We start from the raw sequence: 18,942 nt of genomic DNA, 5'->3' as shown, positions 1-18,942 counted from the left end.
CCCCTCACATCCTCTCCTCCTCTCCCTTCTCCCTCATATCCTCTCCTCTCTCTCTCACTTCCCCCTCACATCCTCTCCTCTCTCCCCTATCCTCCTCTCCCTTCCCCCTCTCCCCTATCTTCCTCTCCCTGCCCCCTCACATCCTCTCCTCTCTCTCTCACTTCCCCCTCACATCCTCTCCTCTCTCCCCTATCCTCCTATCCCTTCCCCCTCACATCCTATCCTCCTCTCCCTTCCCCCTCGCATTCTCTCCTCTCCCCTATCCTCCTCTCCCTTCTTCGTGTTCTCCTCTACTGATCTCAGCTCTTCCGTATTGTAATTTACACTCCTCTCTCACCCCTATTTCACCCCCGTTCCACCTCTTTCTAACACCTCTCCTCTCCCACATCCTGACCTATCCTCACCTTTCAACCCACCCAAACAAGCTCATCTCCTCATCACCTCCTTCTCAGAGAGAGAGAGACAGAGATTATAGCATGTGGAAAAGAGTGATGGAGAGATTATAGCATGTAGAAAGAGAATGATGGAGGGACAGAGAGATTATAGCATGTAGAAAGAGAGTGATGGAGAGAGAGATTATAGCATGTAGAAAGAGAGTGATGGAGAGACAGAGAGATTATAGCATGTAGAAAGAGCGCGATGGAGAGACAGAGAGATTATAGCATGTGGAAAGAGAGTGATGGAGAGACAGAGAGATTATAGCATGTAGAAAGAGAGTGATGGAGAGACGGAGAGATTATAGCATGTAGAAAGAGAGTGATGGAGAGACAGAGAGATTATAGCATGTAGAAAGAGAGTGATGGAGAGACAGAAGATCGAGTGAGCGACAGACATATGTACCTGTGTGTGTGTGTGTGTGTGTGTGTGTGTGTGTGTGTGTGTGTGTGTGTGTGTGTGTGTGTGTGTGTGTGTGTGTGTGTGTGTGGCGAGGTGACATCTGCAGAAGTCGTTTCTCATTTCCAGCTGATATCCCCTGTCACATCACACCTGCTGCAACGATGTATGGGATTGATCTGGGTTTGACTCCAACACGTGTGTGTGCCTCATACTCTCTTCCTCTCTCTCTCTACCCCTCTCTACAATCGTCTCTCTACCCCCTCTACAATCCTCTCTCTCTTCTCTCTCTACCCCCTCTACAATCCTCTCTCTCTCTCTACCCCTCTCTGCAATCGTCTCTCTACCCCCTCTACAATCCTTTCTCTCTACCCCCTCTTACAATCCTCTCTCTCCCTCCATCCGCCTCTCTCTTCTTCTCTTCTCCCTCCCTCTCTATCTCCCTCCCTCTCTATCTCTCTCTCTCTCTCTCTCCCTCTCTCTCTCTCTCTCTCTCTCTCTCTCTCTCTCTCTCCCCCTCTCCCGCTCTCCCTCTCGCTCCCTCTCTTTTTCTTGCTCTCTCTGTAGGAGATCAGGATGTGGTTTGTGGTTGGTGCCCCTCGATGCCCGGTATCTCTGGTAGACTCAGACAGAAAGATATAGAAACAGACTCTCTACAGGAGCATCACTAAATATCAGAGAGTATCACTGAATCATGGTATCAGTGTCATCTGATAGAGTCAGGCTGTATCACAACCGGCCATGATTGGGAGTCCCATTGGGCGGCGCACAATAAGCCCAGCGTCGTCCGGGTTAGGGTTTGCCCGGGTAGGCCATCATTGTAAATAAGAATTTGTTCTTAACTGACTTGCCTAGTTAAATAAAGGTGAATTAAATAAGTAAAAATAAAATTGACGTACAAGGACGATGCACACAAGTTGGTGGCAGAACAAGGGGGAGTTCTTACAGAACTCCAGCAAAAAAAGCCTCTTTTTACATGTTGCTTATGAGTGCACTTCACACTACTTTTGGATTATAATTAGATTTTAAGGCTTGTGTGACTGTCCTGTTTAATATGTTTGTGTCATCATTGAAAATCAGCTGCATTAAAAATAAAAAAAACACTTAAAAATCAACCAGTAAAAAGGCTCTTTGATGGCTTTTGATACAGCCTATATCAATGAGTGTTAGCATTCAGCTAAGAACTGCTGCATCCAAAATAGTTATTTTGCAATCATTATAACCAAATATAATCTTAGCGACTGTTCAAGCAAGAATCAAAACATCATTGTAAGCATATGAGAAGCATATGTAAGCACTCAAAGCTATGATGCGGGCGTGCCCCAAGGGTTAATACTGAGGCCCCTCTTGTTCAGCCTGTACATTAACCTGTTATGGCTAGGGGGCAGTATTTTCACGGCTGGATAAAAAAACGTACCCGATTTAATCTGATTATTAGTCCTGCCCAGAAACTAGAATATGCATATAATTATTAGCTTTGGATAGAAAACACTCCAAAGTTTCTAAAACTGTTTGAATGGTGTCTGTGAGTATAACAGAACTCATTTGGCAGGCCAAAACGTGAGAAGAGTCTGTACAGGACGTACCCTGTCTGACCATTTCTTGAACTTCTTTGCCATCTCTATCCATTACAAAGGATCTCTGCTCTAACGTGACACTTCCTACGTCTTCCATAGGCTCTCAGAGCCCGGGAAAAACCTGAATGTCGTCATTCCAGCCCCAGGCTGAAACACATTATCGCCTTTCTCAAGTGGCCGATCAAGGGACTGTGGGCTTAGGCGCGTGCACTGGCCGCCCCCGTCTTTGTGTTTTTTCCTCTGTTTACCGAAAAGGAGATTCCCGGTCGGAATATTATCGCTTTTTTACGAGATAAATTGCATAAAAATTCATTTTAAACAGCGGTTGACATGCTTCGAAGTACGGTAATGGAATATTTAGAATTTTTTTGTCACGAAATGCGCCATGCGCGCGACCCTGATATACCATTTCGGATAGTTTCTGGAACGCACGAACAAAACGCCGCTATTCGGATATAACGATGGATTATTTTGGACCAAACCAACATTTGTTATTGAAGTAGCAGTCCTGGGAGTGCATTCTGACGAAGACAACAAAAGGTAATCAAACTTTTGTAATAGTAAATCTGATTTTGGTGAAGGCTAAGTGAAGGCTAAACTTGCCGGGTGTCTAAATAGCTAGCCCGTGATGGCTGGGCTATGTACTTAGAATATTGCAAAATGTGCTTTCACCAAAAAGCTATTTTAAAATCGGACATATCGAGTGCATAGAGGAGTTCTGTATCTATAATTCTTAAAATAATTGTTATGCTTTTTGTGAACGTTTATCGTGAGTGATTTAGTAAATTGTTAGTAAATTCCCCGGAAGTTTGCGGGGGGTATGCTAGTTCTGAACGTCACATGCTAATGTAAAAAGCTGTTTTTTGATATAAATATGAACTTGATTGAACAAAACATGCATGTATTGTATAACATAATGTCCTAGGTGTGTCATCTGATGAAGATCATCAAAGGTTAGTGCTGCATTTAGCTGTGGTTTGGGTTTATGTGACATTATATGCTAGCTTGAAAAATGGGTGTCTGATTATTTCTGGCTGGGTACTCTGCTGACATAATCTAACGTTTTGCTTTCGCTGTAAAGCCTTTTTGAAATCGGACAGTGTGGTTAGATTAACGAGAGTCTTGTCTTTAAAATGCTGTGAAATAGTCATATGTTTGAAAAATTGAAGTTTTCGGATTTCAGAGGAATTTGTATTTCGCGCCACGCCCATCATTGGATATTGGAGCAGGTGTTCCGCTAGCAGAACGTCTAGATGTAAGAGGTTAATGATCTGCCTTCTGTCTGTACTGGGTCTGAAGTTCAAATGTATGCAGATGATACAGTGAAATATGTGCATGCAAAGAGCAAACAACAAGCTGCACAAGAACTCACTACTGTAATGGTCCAGGTTACAAAGTGGCTCAGTGACTCATGTTTGCACCTCAATGTGTAAAAAACTGTCTGCATGTTCTTCACAAAGAGGGCAACTGATGCTACTTAACCAGATGTCTATGTGTCAGAGGAGAAGCTCCACGTGGTATCTGATTTTAAGTACCTTGGCATCATACTTGATTCTAACCTCTCTTTTAAAAAGCAGGTGAAAAAGGTCATTCTAATAAGCAAATTCAACCTAGCTAATTTCCAATTTTACGAAATTGTTTGACTACAGAGGTAGCAAAACTGTACTTCAAATCTATAATACTCCTCCACTTAACATACTGCTTGACTAGTTGGGCCCAAGCTTGCTGTACAACATTAAAACCCATTCAGTCTGTCTACAAACAGGCTCTCAAAGTGCTTGATAGGAAGCCCAATAGCCATCATCACTGTTACATCGTCAGAAAGCATGAGCTCCTGAGTTGGAAAAATCTTGTGCAATACACCGACGCAAGTCTTGTATTCAAGATCTTAAATGGCCTGGCTCCCCCTCCACTCAGTACTTTTGTTAAACAGAAAACCCAAACATATGGCAGCAGATCCACAAGGTCTGCCATGAAAGGTGACTGTATAGTTCCCTTGAGGAAAAGCACATTTAGTCAATCTGCTTTCTCTGTGAGAGCTTCCCATGTTTGGAATACACTGCCATCAGACACATAACTGCACCACCTATTACACTTACACAAAAAAAAACATGAAGACATGGCTAAAGGCCAATCAGACTTGTGAACATAATCCCTAGCTGTGTATTGTCGCTTTCCATGTTGTCTGTAGCTTGTGAGGTGTGGAAACACTTTGTTGCTTTTATGGATTTTGTCTTGTTGCTTTTTGTGCTATGTTGCTCTGTCTGCATGCTACGTCTTGCTTGTCCTATGTTGCTCTGTGTGTGCTCACTGCTCAATGATTGTCTGTATTTTTATTGAAATTGTTTTTAATAACCTGCCCAGGGGCTGCGGTTGAAAATTAGCCGGCTGGCTGAAACCGGCACTTTTACTGAAACGTTGATTAATGTAAAAATAAAAATAAACTCAAACTCAAAAAAGTTATTTTGCTTAGAAGTAATAAAAATGTAAATCTAGACTATTTTGAATGGGGGCAGATGGCGATGGCTTTTTTTACTGCAGCCAAGATTCGTGCGCATCTGTTCTTGACGTCAGCGTGTCATGTACTGGAAAAGGGTCTATAGGATCAGACGGACAAACTAAAGTGATGTCAAGGAGAGCAGTGATATATGTGACCTGATTCAGGAAACTAGTCATATGTCGCAAGTCACGACTTCGCAGGACAGCCGTTTGAATGTAAAAAATATTTAGAACATGTGAACTTTCATGTGCCTTAATAACAAAGTTGTATGCCATCTGTAAATACAAATGAAATTGTTAAATTACCAGCCTTGTTGGTTAAGCCACAAAAAAAGGAAGCAACCTTCCTGCTAGCCATGATTGGCTGAGATAGTGAGTGGGCTGGAAATTCCGAAAGAGGAGTTCGGATTGGTGTGTCATATTGAAGGCTTCTGTCTATTTTAGCTCGTCAGTCTGTGTTGATAATCCTGTCGAATGCCGCTTTTTTTTTAATGTGTAGGGGAGCTGCATAAGTGTTGCTCTCCACCTTTTGGAGGATAGAGTTTTGAAATCAGTGGAATTAGAGTATGATAGGTAAAGAGATGGAGAAAACACCTGTCTCTTGATTACATCTTCAAACTAAGGGCAACCGTGGTATGGCATTCCTGACAGGGAGACGCATCCATCATGCATGATGATGTATATAGGTAAGATAGTCTAGCGTTATCTAGCTACATTTTCAGATATTACACGTTTCTAATTTTGACAGGAAGTGGTTTCATTTCAAGCTAAAGTGTACTGTTAGCTAGCTAGCTAACGTTAGCTGGCTGTCTCCCTACCTGACGTTCCCAGAGCCGTTTGCTTTTCTAGTTATAGCCTAATGTTAGCTAGGTAACATTGAACCTGGTTGGTTAGGTCCCAGCACTGTGGCATTGTTGGCACTTTGTTCATTGTTGTTTAACTAGCTAACGTTCACTGGCTGGCTCGTTAGCTAACGTTACGTGACGTGTGTACAACACCCGTTGAATATGGCCGGTGTCAGTAAACGTCTGCAAAAAAGCGTAATGTAATTGTTGCCAGCAGAGCTGGTTAGGCTGTTTTTGTGTTATCCAGAAGCAAACAAATCATCGGCCAGAGCATGCACTCCGAGAACAAAACAAGATGTGTGGGGCTAAAGTTTAAGAGGGTGTAAACGATGCTGAATGGGTGTTGACAAAGAGGAGCTCTTCACAAGAAAGTTGAAGAGGGTGTAAACGATGCTGAATGGGTGTTGACAAAGAGGAGCACTTCACAAGAAAGTTGAAGAGGGTGTGAACAATGCTGAATGGGTGTTGACAAAAAGGAGCACTTCACAAGAAAGTTGAAGAGGGTGTGAACAAAGCTGAATGGGTGTTGACAAAGAGGAGCTCTTCACAAGAAAGTTGAGGAGGGTGTGAACAATGCTGAATGGGTGTTGACAAAGAGGAGCTCTTCACAAGATACCAAAACAATCAAAGGTGATTTTTTGCAAAAGTGAGTTTACAAGTTGATTAACTTTCAAAGCAGAATTACTTTCCCATCAAATCAAATCAAATTTTATTTGTCACATACACATGGTTAGCAGATGTTAATGCAAGTGTAGCGAAATGCTTGTGCTTCCAGTTCTGACCATGGAGTAATATCTAACAAGTAATCTAACAATTTCACAACAACTACCTTATACACACTTATACAAGTTGTGGCAAAGAAGGGGGTCGAGTGATAAATGGCAGATATGTGAGGGCAGAACTAATAAACGGGCTCTGCCCGATCACTAAAATGGCCACCCCGATCAGAACTACAGATCACAAAATGGCCGACTGCCAAAACTACAATTCCCAGAAGCAAGGGGAACCCTCAGAAGGTGGAGCCGACCCACAGATAAAGGGTCAAGAAAAACCAGGAAGAGAGGGAGAGGGCGGGAAGGATCTATGAACCATAGAGAAAGAGACAATCTACATTGGCTGGATTTACAGTGTACGAGCTGGACTGTTTTGGACTTACCTGTTGGCGTTTAGACCTGGACCTACCGAGAACCAGATTTGTGTACCGAACCCTGCTATCCTTGACCTTACCTGCGGCCTGGGTGGACCAGGACAGAGAAAAAAACATACAGGTACTGTCATGTTTGAAAGAACTTTAATTTTAGTTAGCACTCCAAAGGGGAGTCAGGTTTTTTTTTTGTGGCTTTGTTTGGTTAGGACAGTTTTTTTTCAGGAAAATTAGTATGGAGGGAGCCATACAGGCCCTGTTACAAGCGGCGGCCGCCCAACACGAGGCAACTAGAGCTCAGCAAATAGCTCATCAGGATGCAATGCGAATGTATCAGGACACGTTACAGGTCCAGGTCCAGCACCGCACCAACCAGCTGCTCAGAGAAGAGCAAGAGAGAAACACCCGTGAGTTAAGAGAAGGCCTAAAGGGGCTAGCGGACCAAATTGGGGCTCAGTTACCAGCTGCAAATATCCAAAGGTGGGCCAATCCTTTTCTTAAAAAAATGACAGCGCAGGATGATGTGGAAGCATATCTTACCACCTTCGAAAGGACGGCAGAGAGGGAGAAGTGGCCGAAAGAAGAATGGGCAGGGCTTCTGGCACCATACCTGGCAAGGGACGCTCAAAAAGCATATTTCGACCTGGAGTTGAAGGATGCACAGGATTACGATAAACTCAAGGGAGAGATTCTGACTAGACTGGGAGTGACCGATACCGTGAGGGCACACCGCTTCCATCAGTGGTCCTACAGACCGGGACAACCCCCCCGAACACAGATGTTCGACTTGATTCACTTGGCACGGAAATGGTTGCGACCGGAGACCCGTTCGTCCGCCGAGGTTGTCGAGACCATCGTACTCAACCAGTTTCAGCGAGGTCTACCCCAAGAAGTGCGACGATGGGTTGGCCAGAACGAGGTACTTTCCGCCGACCATCTCGTGGGCCTGGTTGAACGGTATTGTACGGCAGGAACAGCTGAGCAGGCGCAGGAGGAAAGATTCCCATTCCCCAGGCCTGGGCGAACCAGCGGACAGGGTAAGACTGTCCCAACAGGTGGAGGGGGAGGAGAGCAGCATGGGGCCATGAGGAAACAATCAGAATCGGGCCGAGACACTAAGGAAAAAGCCGGAAACCGGGACTGGGGGTCGAGGAGGTCTCCCCCCCGAAACTCTATTATCTGTTACAATTGTAATCGACCGGGACATATTGCAGCCTACTGCCCTATTAAAAAAGAACCAATGCAATGTAACCTCGGTGAAAAAGAAGATGAGATATGGTATGCATGTCCTGTGGTAACCACTGTATTTGAAAGATCAAGAAACAAACATATGTGCAGGGTGAAGGTTGAAGGGAAAGAGGTTGAAGCACTACTGGATTCCGGCAGTATGCTAACCCTGGTCGTTGCAAACCTAGTGCCGACTCATAAACTGGATACAAGTCAGGATATCAGTGTTACGTGCATTCATGGGGATACCCGTCTGTACCCCACAGCATTAGTGAGCATACAAACAGACGACGGTCTGCTGGATTATGAAGTCGGCGTGGTCCCAAAGATGCCATATGATGTAATATTGGGTAGATACTTTCCTAACTTTGCGAAGTTAGGCCAAAAGAACGGCATATTTGAGAAGCCAACAACCCTGACCAAGCAGGAAGAAGCATGGGGCCTTCAACCAAGGCCAAGAAAAGAGGTCTCCCAGGGGCCAACCTCACAGGTACTAGTAGGGGAGGATGAGGATGAAGTGGCAAACCTTGTTGATAATGAACAGCCCAGTATTAGTGGGGCTGGGGTCGATCTGAATCCAGAGGACGACTATCTAGAACCAGCAGACCTGGCAGGGTCCATGACTAATTTCGGGAAGGCCCAACACCAGGATCCAACCCTGCAGCAAGCCAGAGCAGACGTGCAGGTCGTAGATGGTACTCCCATAAGTGATGGGATGATACCTAATAGTTTTCCCCACTTCATCATGAAAAATGGTTTGGTGTACAGAGTCTCAAAAATAGGGGTTGATGTGGTGGAACAGTTGGTCCCCACCCGGTATAGGAAGACAGTACTGGATCTAGCTCATGGGCACATTCTGGGTGGACACCTTGGTATCGATAAAACCCGAGACCGGATTGTAAGGAGGTTTTACTGGCCAGGAATTCAGGCTGAAGTGGCTCGGCATTGTGGAGAGTGCCCGGAGTGCCAGGTAACAGCTCCCCGACCAGCGTTTAGAAGCCCGTTAGTGCCACTCCCCATAATCGAAACGCCATTTGAGAGGATAGCGATGGATATAGTGGACCCACTACCCAAATCCGCCAGAGGGCACCAATACATTCTGGTCATTCTAGATTATGCCACTCGCTACCCAGAAGCCATTCCCCTTCGGACAATGGCTTCCAAAAATATCGCCAAGGAACTAGTGCTATTGTTCACCAGGGTAGGGGTCCCAAAGGAGATCCTTACTGACCAGGGGACCCCCTTTATGTCCCGCCTTATGGCGGACCTTTGTAAATTGTGGCAGATGTAACAGTTGAGGACATCGGTTTACCATCCACAGACGGACGGGCTGGTTGAAAGATTCAACCGGACCCTGAAGTCAATGCTCAGGAAGGTAATCGACAAGGATGGGAAAAACTGGGATTGCATGTTGCCATATCTGATGTTTGCCATTAGAGAGGTTCCTCAAGCCTCGCTGGGGTTTTCTCCCTTTGAGCTGGTATATGGGAGGCAACCCCGGGGAATCTTAGACATCGCCCGGGAAACCTGGGAACACCAATCCACCCCGTATACTAGTGTCATAGAGCACGTCACGGCAATGCAAAACAGGATAGCCACAGTCATGCCCATCGTCAGAGAGCACATGAGACAAGCACAATAGCACCAGCGGCACACTTATAACCGGCAGGCTACCCTGAGGGAATTTCAACCGGGAGATAAGGTGTTAGTGCTGATTCCCACGGTAGAGTGCAAACTACTAGCCACATGGAAAGGACCATATGAGGTACTGGAGAGAATAGGAGAAGTTAATTATCGGATCCGACAGCCAGGTCGACGGCCCCAGGAACAGATCTATCACATAAACCTGTTAAAAGCATGGAGAGAGAGAGAAACACTAATGGTCACGTACCCCAAACACACTCAGGAGACAGCCAAAGTAAATATTTCACCTACTCTGTCCCCAGCACAAGTACAGGAAGTAAAGACCCTGATCCAGAAAAACAGAGATGTGTTTTCAGAGGTACCCGGCCGAACTGAGGTTACAGCTCATGATATCGTTTCCCTACCAGGGAGAAAAGTGAGCATGAGGCCATATCGGGTACCCGAGGCTTGACAGGCAGCGATTAGAGCAGAGACGGAGAAAATGTTGACAGCTGGAGTGATCAAAGAGTCACATAGTGAGTGGTCTAGCCCAATTGTGATGGTCTCCAAGCCCGATGGGTCTTTGCGGTTCTGTAACGACTTTCGGAAGGTAAATGAAATCTCCAAGTTTGATGCCTACCCCATGCCCAGAGTAGACGAACTACTGGAGAAAGTTGGTAAAGCTCGGTACATTACGACCCTGGACCTGACAAAAGGGTACTGGCAAATTCCTCTGACCCCCAGGGCCAAAGAAAAGACAGCCTTTGCAACCCCTGACGGTTTGTTTCAATACACCGTCATGCCATTCGGCCTACACGGGGCCCCAGCCACCTTTCAACGGCTCATGGACAAGGTCCTAAAACCGCACCAAGCATACACCGCAGCTTATTTAGATGACGTGGGGATCTACAGCCCAGATTGGGAATCCCACTTACCTCGGGTACAGGCAGTGTTAGACACCCTTAGAAAGGCAGGGCTCACGGAGAACCCTGCCAAGTGTTACGTGGGGTTAGAGGAAACGGAGTATCTGGGATACACCGTGGGAAGAGGATTAATCAAACCCCAACGTAAGAAGGTGGAGGCAATTAGAGAATGGCCGAAACCAGTAAATAAGAAGCAGGTTCGAGCCTTCCTAGGGCTGACCGGGTACTACCGGAAGTTCATCCCAAGTTATGCCACAGTGGCCGCCCCACTCACCGACATGACTAGAGCCAGAGGGCCAAACATGGTCAAGTGGGATGAAAGGGCCACCAAAGCATTTAGGACATTACTGGAGGCCCTCTGCTGTAATCCAGTGCTGGTGGTACCAGACTTTGAGAGAGAGTTTGTGGTTCAGACGGATGCCTCAGAGGTCGGCTTGGGAGCAGTGCTGTCCCAAGAGGTAGAAGGGGTGGAACACCCCATCCTGTTTTTAAGCAGGAAGCTGGAACCACGGGAAACCAACTACTCAGTTGTTGAGAAAGAGGCGCTGGCAGTAAAGTGGGCTCTGGAAAGCCTGAAATACTACCTGCTGGGGCGCCACTTCACCCTCATCAGTGACCATGCACCACTCACCTGAATGCATAGGGCTAAAGAGAAGAACGCTCGGTGATGCGGTGGTTTTTGAGTCTCCAACCGTTTCACTTTGACTTGAAACACAGAGCAGGAAAGGAAATGGGAAATGTGGATGGGTTATCCCGCATGCACGCATATTTTGCTGCAGTAGCCCGACCTAGGGGGTCGGATCTAGGGGGGAGATGTGTGGCAAAGAAGGGGGTCGAGTGATAAATGGCAGATATGTGAGGGCAGAACTAATAAACGGGCTCTGCCCGATCACTAAAATAGCCACCCCGATCAGAACTACAGATCACAAAATGGCCGACTGCCAAAACTACAATTCCCAGAAGCAAAGGGAACCCTCAGAAGGTGGAGCCGACCCACAGATAAAGGGTCAAGAAAAACCAGGAAGAGAGGGAGAGGGCGGGAAGGATCTATGAACCATAGAGAAAGAGACAATCTACATTGGCTGGATTTACCGTGTATGAGCTGGACTGTTTTGGACTTACCTGTTGGCATTTAGACCTGGACCTACCGAGAACCAGATTTGTGTACCGAACCCTGCTATCCTTGACCTTACCTGCGGCCTGGGTGGACCAGGACAGAGAAACAAACATACAGGTACTGTCATGTTCGAAAGAACTTGAATTCTGGGCTGACTTTGGTGACAGTTTCCCACTTAATTTGTGACAAACGCTCCTAGCTTTGAAGAGGTTTGCCTCAAAGTGTAAAGGAATGAATAAGAATATGTACATACAAATATATGGATGAGCGATGGCCGAACGGCATAGGCAAGATGCAGTAGTTAGTATAGAGTACAGTATATACATATGAGATGAGTAATGTAGGGTATGTAAACATTATATAATGTGGCATTGTTTAAAGTGGCTAGTGATACATTTATTACATCCAATTTTTTATTATTAAAGTGGCTAGAGATTTGAGTCAGTATGTTGGCAGCAGCCACTCAATGTTAGTGATGGCTGTTTTAACAGTCTGATGGCCTTGAGATAGAAGCTGTTTTTCAGTCTCTCGGTCCCAGCTTTGATGCACCTGTACTGACCTCGCCTTCTGGATGATAGCAGTGTGAACAGGCAGTGGCTCGGGTGGTTGTTGTCCTTGATAATCTTTTTGGCCTTCCTGTGACATCGGGTGGTGTCGGTGTTCTGGAGAGCAGGTAGTTTGCCCCCGGTGATGCGTTGTGCAGACCTCACTACTCACTGGAGAGCCTTACGGTTGTGGGCGGAGCAGCTGCCGTACCAGGCGGCGATACTGCTCGAAAGGATGCTCTCGATTGTGCATCTGTAAAAGTTTGTGAGTGTTTTTGTGACAAACCAAATTTCTTCAAGACCCAGGGTCTCGAGCTTAATGACGAGTTTGAAGGGTACTATGGTGTTAAATGCTGAGCTGTAGTTGATGAACAGCATTCTTACATAGGTATTCCTTTTGTCCAGATGGGTTAGAGCAGTGTGCAGTGTGATTGCGATTCCGTCGTCTGTGGACATATTGGGGCGGTAAGCAAATTGAAGTGGGTCTAGGGTGACAGGTAGGGTGGAGGTGATATGGTCCTTGACTAGTCTCTCAAAGCACTTCATGATGACGGAAGTGAGTGCTACGGGGCGATAGTCATTTAACTCAGTTACCTTAGCTTTCTTGGGAACAGGAACAATGGTGGCCCTCTTGAAGCATGTGGGAACAGCAGACTGGGATAAGGATTGATTGAATATGTCCGTAAACACACCAGCCAGCTGGTCTGCGCATGCTCTGAGGACACGGACACCCTTGCGAGGGTTAACACGTTTAAATATTTTACTCACGTTGGCTGCAGTGAAGGAGAGCCCGCAGGTTTTGGTAGTGGCTGTGTCGGTGGCATTGTATTGTCCTCAAAGCGAGCAAAGAAGTTGTTTGGTTTGTCTGGGAGCAAGACATCGTGGTCCGCAACGGGGCTGGTTTTCTTTTTATAATCTGTGATTGACTGTAGACCCTGCCACATACCTCTCATGTCTGAGCCATTGAATTGCGACTCTACTTTGTCTCTATACTGACGCTTAGCTTGTTTGAATGCCTTGCGGAGGGAATAGCTACACTGTTTGTATTCGGTCATGTTTCCGGTCGCCTTGCCCTGATTAAAAGCAGTGGTTCGCGCTTTCAGTTTTTGCGCAAATGCTGCCATCAATCCACGGTTTCTGGTTGGGGAATGTTTTAATAGTTGCTGTGGGTACAACATCACCGATGCACTTGGTAATAAACTCGCTCACCGAATCATCGTATTCATCAATGTTATTGTCCGACGCTATGCAGTGTATAATATACAATTTTGTAGCTCTGAGTCTCTACTTTTATCCAATGTAAAAAACACCATTTTACATTTTGTTACATAATACTGAATTCAGGTGGTGAGTCAGATATGTATATAAAGAGCTCTCTGTGAATGAATACTTTTACAAAAGGCACTATGTCAATGAAATGACAATGGACTCAACTGATGATTTATGGAAGTGCTTGTCTACAAGTGTGTCAAGGTGAGTGTGCATGTGTGTTCTTGCGTGTATGTGTGTTCTTGCGTTTGTGTGTGTGTGTGTGTGTGTGTGTGTTACTCACGTGTGCAAGCCATGGAGCGTGGGTCCGTCTCTGCGCGGTGGAAGCCTTTCTCACACACACACTCAGAGGCTCTCTCTAGGTGGGAGGAGCTATGTGACGGGCATTTTGTGCAGTAGGCGTCGGTCGCTGAGGCCTTGTAGGAGCCTGGTCTGCACGCTGGAGAGAGGAAAACAAGAAAACACAGGCTTACAAATCTGCCACAACACATGGTCTACAAGGTAAGACAGAGGAGGGAACTGGAAAACACAAGGTTACAAATAAGACAAAGATCCTTTGATTTCTTTATTTCTATTTTTCTATGGGGTCTATAACCTGAAGTGTGTAAACACCACTGAAGGTGCTGTAACACTACTGACGGTGATGTAACACTACTGAAAGTGCTGTAACATACTGAAGGTGCTATACAACTACTGAAGGTGCTGTACCACTGCTGAAGGTGATGTAACACTACTGAACGTGCTTTAACATACTGAAGGTGCTGTAACACTACTGAAGGTTCTGTACCACTACTTAAGGTGCTGTAACACTACTGAATGGCCTGTACCACTAGTTAAGGTGCTGTAACACTACTGAAGGTTCTGTACCACTAGTTAAGGTGCTGTAACATACTGAAGGTTCTGTACCACTAGTTAAGGTGCTGTAACACTACTGAAGGGCCTGTACCACTAGTTAAGGTGCTGTACCACTACTGAAGGGCCTGTACCACTAGTTAAGGTGCTGTAACACTACTGAAGGGCCTGTACCACTACTGAAGGTGCTGTACCACTACTGAAGGTGCTGTACCACTTCTGAAGGTTCTGTACCACTACTGAAGGCGCTGTACCACTACTGAAGGCGCTGTACCACTACTGAAGGCGCTGTACCACTACTGAAGGTGCTGTACAACTACTGAAGGTCCTGTACCACTACTGAAGGTGCTGTACCACTACTGAAGGTGCTGTGCCACTTCTGAAGGTTGTGAACCACTAGTGAAGATGCTGTAACACTTTGGATAAAAGTGTCTGCTAAACGGTACATACAGTGCATTCGGAAATTATTCAGACCCCTTGACTTTTTTCACATTTTGTTACGCTACAGCCTTATTCTAAAATGGATTAAATAAATGTTTTTCTCATCAATCTACACACAATACCCCATAATGACTAAGCGAAAACAGGATTTTAGAAATGGTTGCAAATGTATTAAAAATAAAAACTGAAATACCTTAGTTATATAGGTATTCAGACCCTTTGCTATGAGACTCGAAATTGAGCTCAGGTGCATCCTGTTTCCATTGATCATCCTTGAGATATTTCTACAACTTGATTGGAGTCCACCAGTGGTAAATGCAATTGATTGGACATGATTTGGAAAGGTACACATCTGTCTTTATAAGGTCCCACAGTTGACAGTGCATATCAGAGCAAAAACCAAGCCATGAGGTTGAAAGAATTATCCGTAGAGCTCCAAGACAGGATTGTGTCAAGGCACAGCTCTGGGGAAGGGTACCAAAAAATGTCTGCAGCATTGAAGGTCCCCAAGAACACAGTGGCCTCCATCCTTTTTAAATGGAAGAAGTTTGAAACCACCAACACTCTTCCTAGAGCTGGTCGCCTGGCCAAACTGAGCAATCGGGGGAGAAGGACCTTGGTCAGAGAGGTGACTAAGTACCCGATGGTCACTCTGACAGAGCTCCACAGTTCCTCTGTGGAGATGGGAGAACCTTCCAGAAGGACAACCATCTATGCAGCACTTCACGAATCAGGCGTTTATGGTAGAGTGGCCAGACGGAAGACACTCCTAAGAAAAATTGAGGGAAAGATGAACTGAGCAAAGTACAGAGATCCTTGATGAAAACCTGCTCCAGAGCGCTCAGGACCTCAGACTGGGGCGAAAGCTCACCTTCCAACAGGACAATGACCCTAAGCACATAGCCAAGACAACGCAGGAGTGGCTTCGGGATAAGTCTCTGAATGTCCTTGAGTGGCCCAGCCAGAGCATGGACTTGAACTCAATCGAACATCTCTGGAGAGACCTGAAAATGTCTGTGCAGAGACGAATGGGAGAAACTCCCCAAAAACAGGTGTGCCAAGCTCGTAGCGTCATACCCAAGAAGAATCGAGGCTGTAATCGCTGTCAAAGGTATTTCAACAAAGTACTGAGTAAAGGGTCTGAATACTTATGTAAATATTTCAGTTATATTTATTTGGTTTTTGCTTTGTCATTACATGGTATTGTATGTAGATTGATGAGGGCAAAAAACGATTTAATCAATTTTAGAATAAGGCTGTAATGTAACAAAATGTGGAAAAAGTCAAGGGGTCTGAATACTTTCCGAATGGGGTGATTATTATGTGGTGATTATTCTCCTCTGAAGAGAACATGTCCTATCCACAGTCTGGAGATTGAGGGTGTTGGAAACGCAATTCCATAGATGCTTTGTGTGTGTCTGCAGATGGATCAATGCCATGATGGATTCCTTTGGGTTCTGATTGCGTGTGACGAGCGTGTGTGCATGTTTAGTGTGTGTTGATTGCGTGTGTCGAAGGTGCTGAAGGCCATGGATTGAATCAAGCAACGAGTCGTTCGCCTCGGCAATGCCGTAAATTACCTTCCTTCCTTCCTCACACACACACACACACACACACACACACACACACACACACACACACACACACACACACACACACACACACACACACACACCGAGTGAGCTGCAGCTCAGGGAATAGTAGGAACTGAGCTACCAATGCCTCTCAATGCAAACAAAAAGAAGGCACATTCACATCAAATGTGACCAAGTAGTATCCATTTATTCACTCAAACACACATACCATCAGACTGCAACATAACTAACCTACCTAAAAAGACACATTACCTAGCAGAACACAATTAACAGGAGAGAGAAAAAGAGAGAGAGCCGGGAAAAAACTGAAGAAGTGAGAGAGGGGAGAAAAATAGAAATAGGAGAGGAGAACGGACCTGTGCCAGAACTAAAATGTTGAGAAAAGGCCTAAAGAGACCACTCATTGTTTACATGTCCCTTCTACTCGCTCTTATTAAATCACTAATGTTCATTCATTTAGTCTCTTCTACTCTCTCTTACTAAATTACTAATGTTCATTAATTTAGTCTCTTCTACTCTCTCTTATTAAATCACTAATGTTCATTAATTTAGTCTCTTCTACCCTCTCTTATTAAATCATTAATGTTCATTAATTTAGTCTCTCTGGCTTATCCAGCTGTATTTTGGCCATATTTAGGAAAATAATGAATCATAGGGGAGCTAAGTCCACTAGCACAGTCCCATATGGACCTTAGCACTGCCTGTGTGTACAAGTGTGTCTTTTTCCGTCAGGGAAGACGGGAGCACAGAAGGGACCGTGGCCCAATCTTCTCTGGCAAATAAAAAGCCCACACACACACGTCAGTGCAGAGTAGAGTGGTTTTAGTCTACACAGACTCAGTGGTACTGCAAGGCGGTTTTGATCAGGCAGCTGTAAGGACGCCAGGCCTGGCACGAGGCCCCCTGTCTGTCTCTGTCTGTCTATCTATCTGTCTGTCTGCAGCAGCTTTGAGGTCCTTTGTGTCCCTGTTCCAGAACCAGAACTCTCCGGAAGAAAAATGTCCCAGGAGAAAAGCCGCTTTTCCATGCCGGTCCGCAGCCTAGCCAACAGCTGACAGGACACACACACACACACACACACACACACACACACACACACACACACACACACACACACACACACACACACACACACACACACACACACACACACACACTCACCTAGTTATATGAGCCAAGATCTAACAGGGAAGACAGAGGAAGGAGAGAAAAGGGCCCTAGAGAGTTCTCTCTCTGGTACACACAAACAAACTGTGCCTTGCAAAAGTATTCACCCCCCTTGGCATTCTTCCTACTTTGATGCATTACAACCTGTAATTTAAATGGATTTTTATTTAAATTTCATGTAATGGACATACACAAAATAGTCCAAATTGGTGAAGTGAAAAACTGTAAAACTTAAAAGTGGTGGGTGCATATGTATTCACAACCTTTGCAATCTAAATGTCACATGATCTCAGTACATATACACCTGTTCTGAAAGGCCCCAGAGTCTGCAACACCGCTAAGCAAGGGGCACCATCAAGCAAGGGGCACCATCAAGCAAGCGGCACTATGAAGACCAAGGAGCTCTCCAAACAGGTCAGGGACAATGTTGTGGAGAAGTACAGATCAGGGTTGGGTTTTAAAAAATATCAGAAACTTTGAACATTCCATGGAGCAACATTAAATCCATTATTAAAAAATTAAAAGAATATGGCACCACAACAAACCTGCCAAGCGAGTGCCGCCCACCAAAACTCACGGACCAGGCAAGGAGGGCATTAATCAGAGAGGCAACAACGATACCAAAGATAACCCTGAAGGAGATGCAAAGCTCCACAGTGGAGACTGAAGTATCTGTCCATAGGACCACTTTAAGCCGTACACTCCACAGAGCTAGGCTTTACGTAAAGAGTGGACAGAAAAAAGCCATTGCTTAATTAAAGAAAAAAAAAAAAACATGTTTGGTGTTCACCAAAAGGCAAGTGGGAGACTCCCCAAACATATGGAAGAAGGTACTCTGGTCAGATGAGACTAAAATTGAGCTTTTTTGCCATCAAGGAAAACGCTATGTCTGGCGCAAACCCAACACCTCTCATCACCCCGAGAACATCATCCCCACAGTGAAGCATGTTGGTGGCAGCATCATGCTGTGGGGATGTTTTTCATCGGCAGGGACTGGGAAACTGGTTAGAATTGAAGGAATGATAGATGGCGCTAAATACAGGGAAATTCCTGAGGGAAACCTGTTTTAGTCTTCCAGAGATTTGAGACTGGGACAGAGGTTCACCTTCCAGCAGGACAATGACCCTAAGCATACTGCTAAAGCAACAATCAAGTGTTTTAACCTCTTACATATAGACGTTCCGCTAGCAGAACACCTGCTCCAATATCCAATGATAGGCGTGGCGCGAATTACAAATTCCTCAAAAATACAAAAACTTCAATTTTTCAAACATATGACTATTT

At 45.3% G+C, this 18,942-nt stretch overlaps 1 protein-coding gene across 6 annotated transcripts in view; it reads right to left on the bottom strand.

Moving 5' to 3' along the window:
- Nucleotides 1-18,942, bottom strand: part of LOC106569453 (ephrin type-A receptor 3-like) — a 242,004-nt gene that overhangs the window by 81,777 nt on the left and 141,285 nt on the right. For all 6 annotated transcript variants that reach the window (XM_045694303.1, XM_045694304.1, XM_045694299.1 and 3 more), the window contains exon 6: nucleotides 13,887-14,042. In XM_045694303.1, coding sequence (XP_045550259.1) covers nucleotides 13,887-14,042 — 156 coding nt within the window. The remainder of the gene's footprint in view (nucleotides 1-13,886; nucleotides 14,043-18,942) is intronic.

This window comes from Salmo salar, chromosome ssa14 (assembly GCF_905237065.1).
Source record: "Salmo salar chromosome ssa14, Ssal_v3.1, whole genome shotgun sequence".
NCBI lineage: Eukaryota > Metazoa > Chordata > Actinopteri > Salmoniformes > Salmonidae > Salmo > Salmo salar.
Note: the sequence above shows the minus strand (reverse complement) of the source record. Positions and strands in the feature narration are given on the sequence as shown.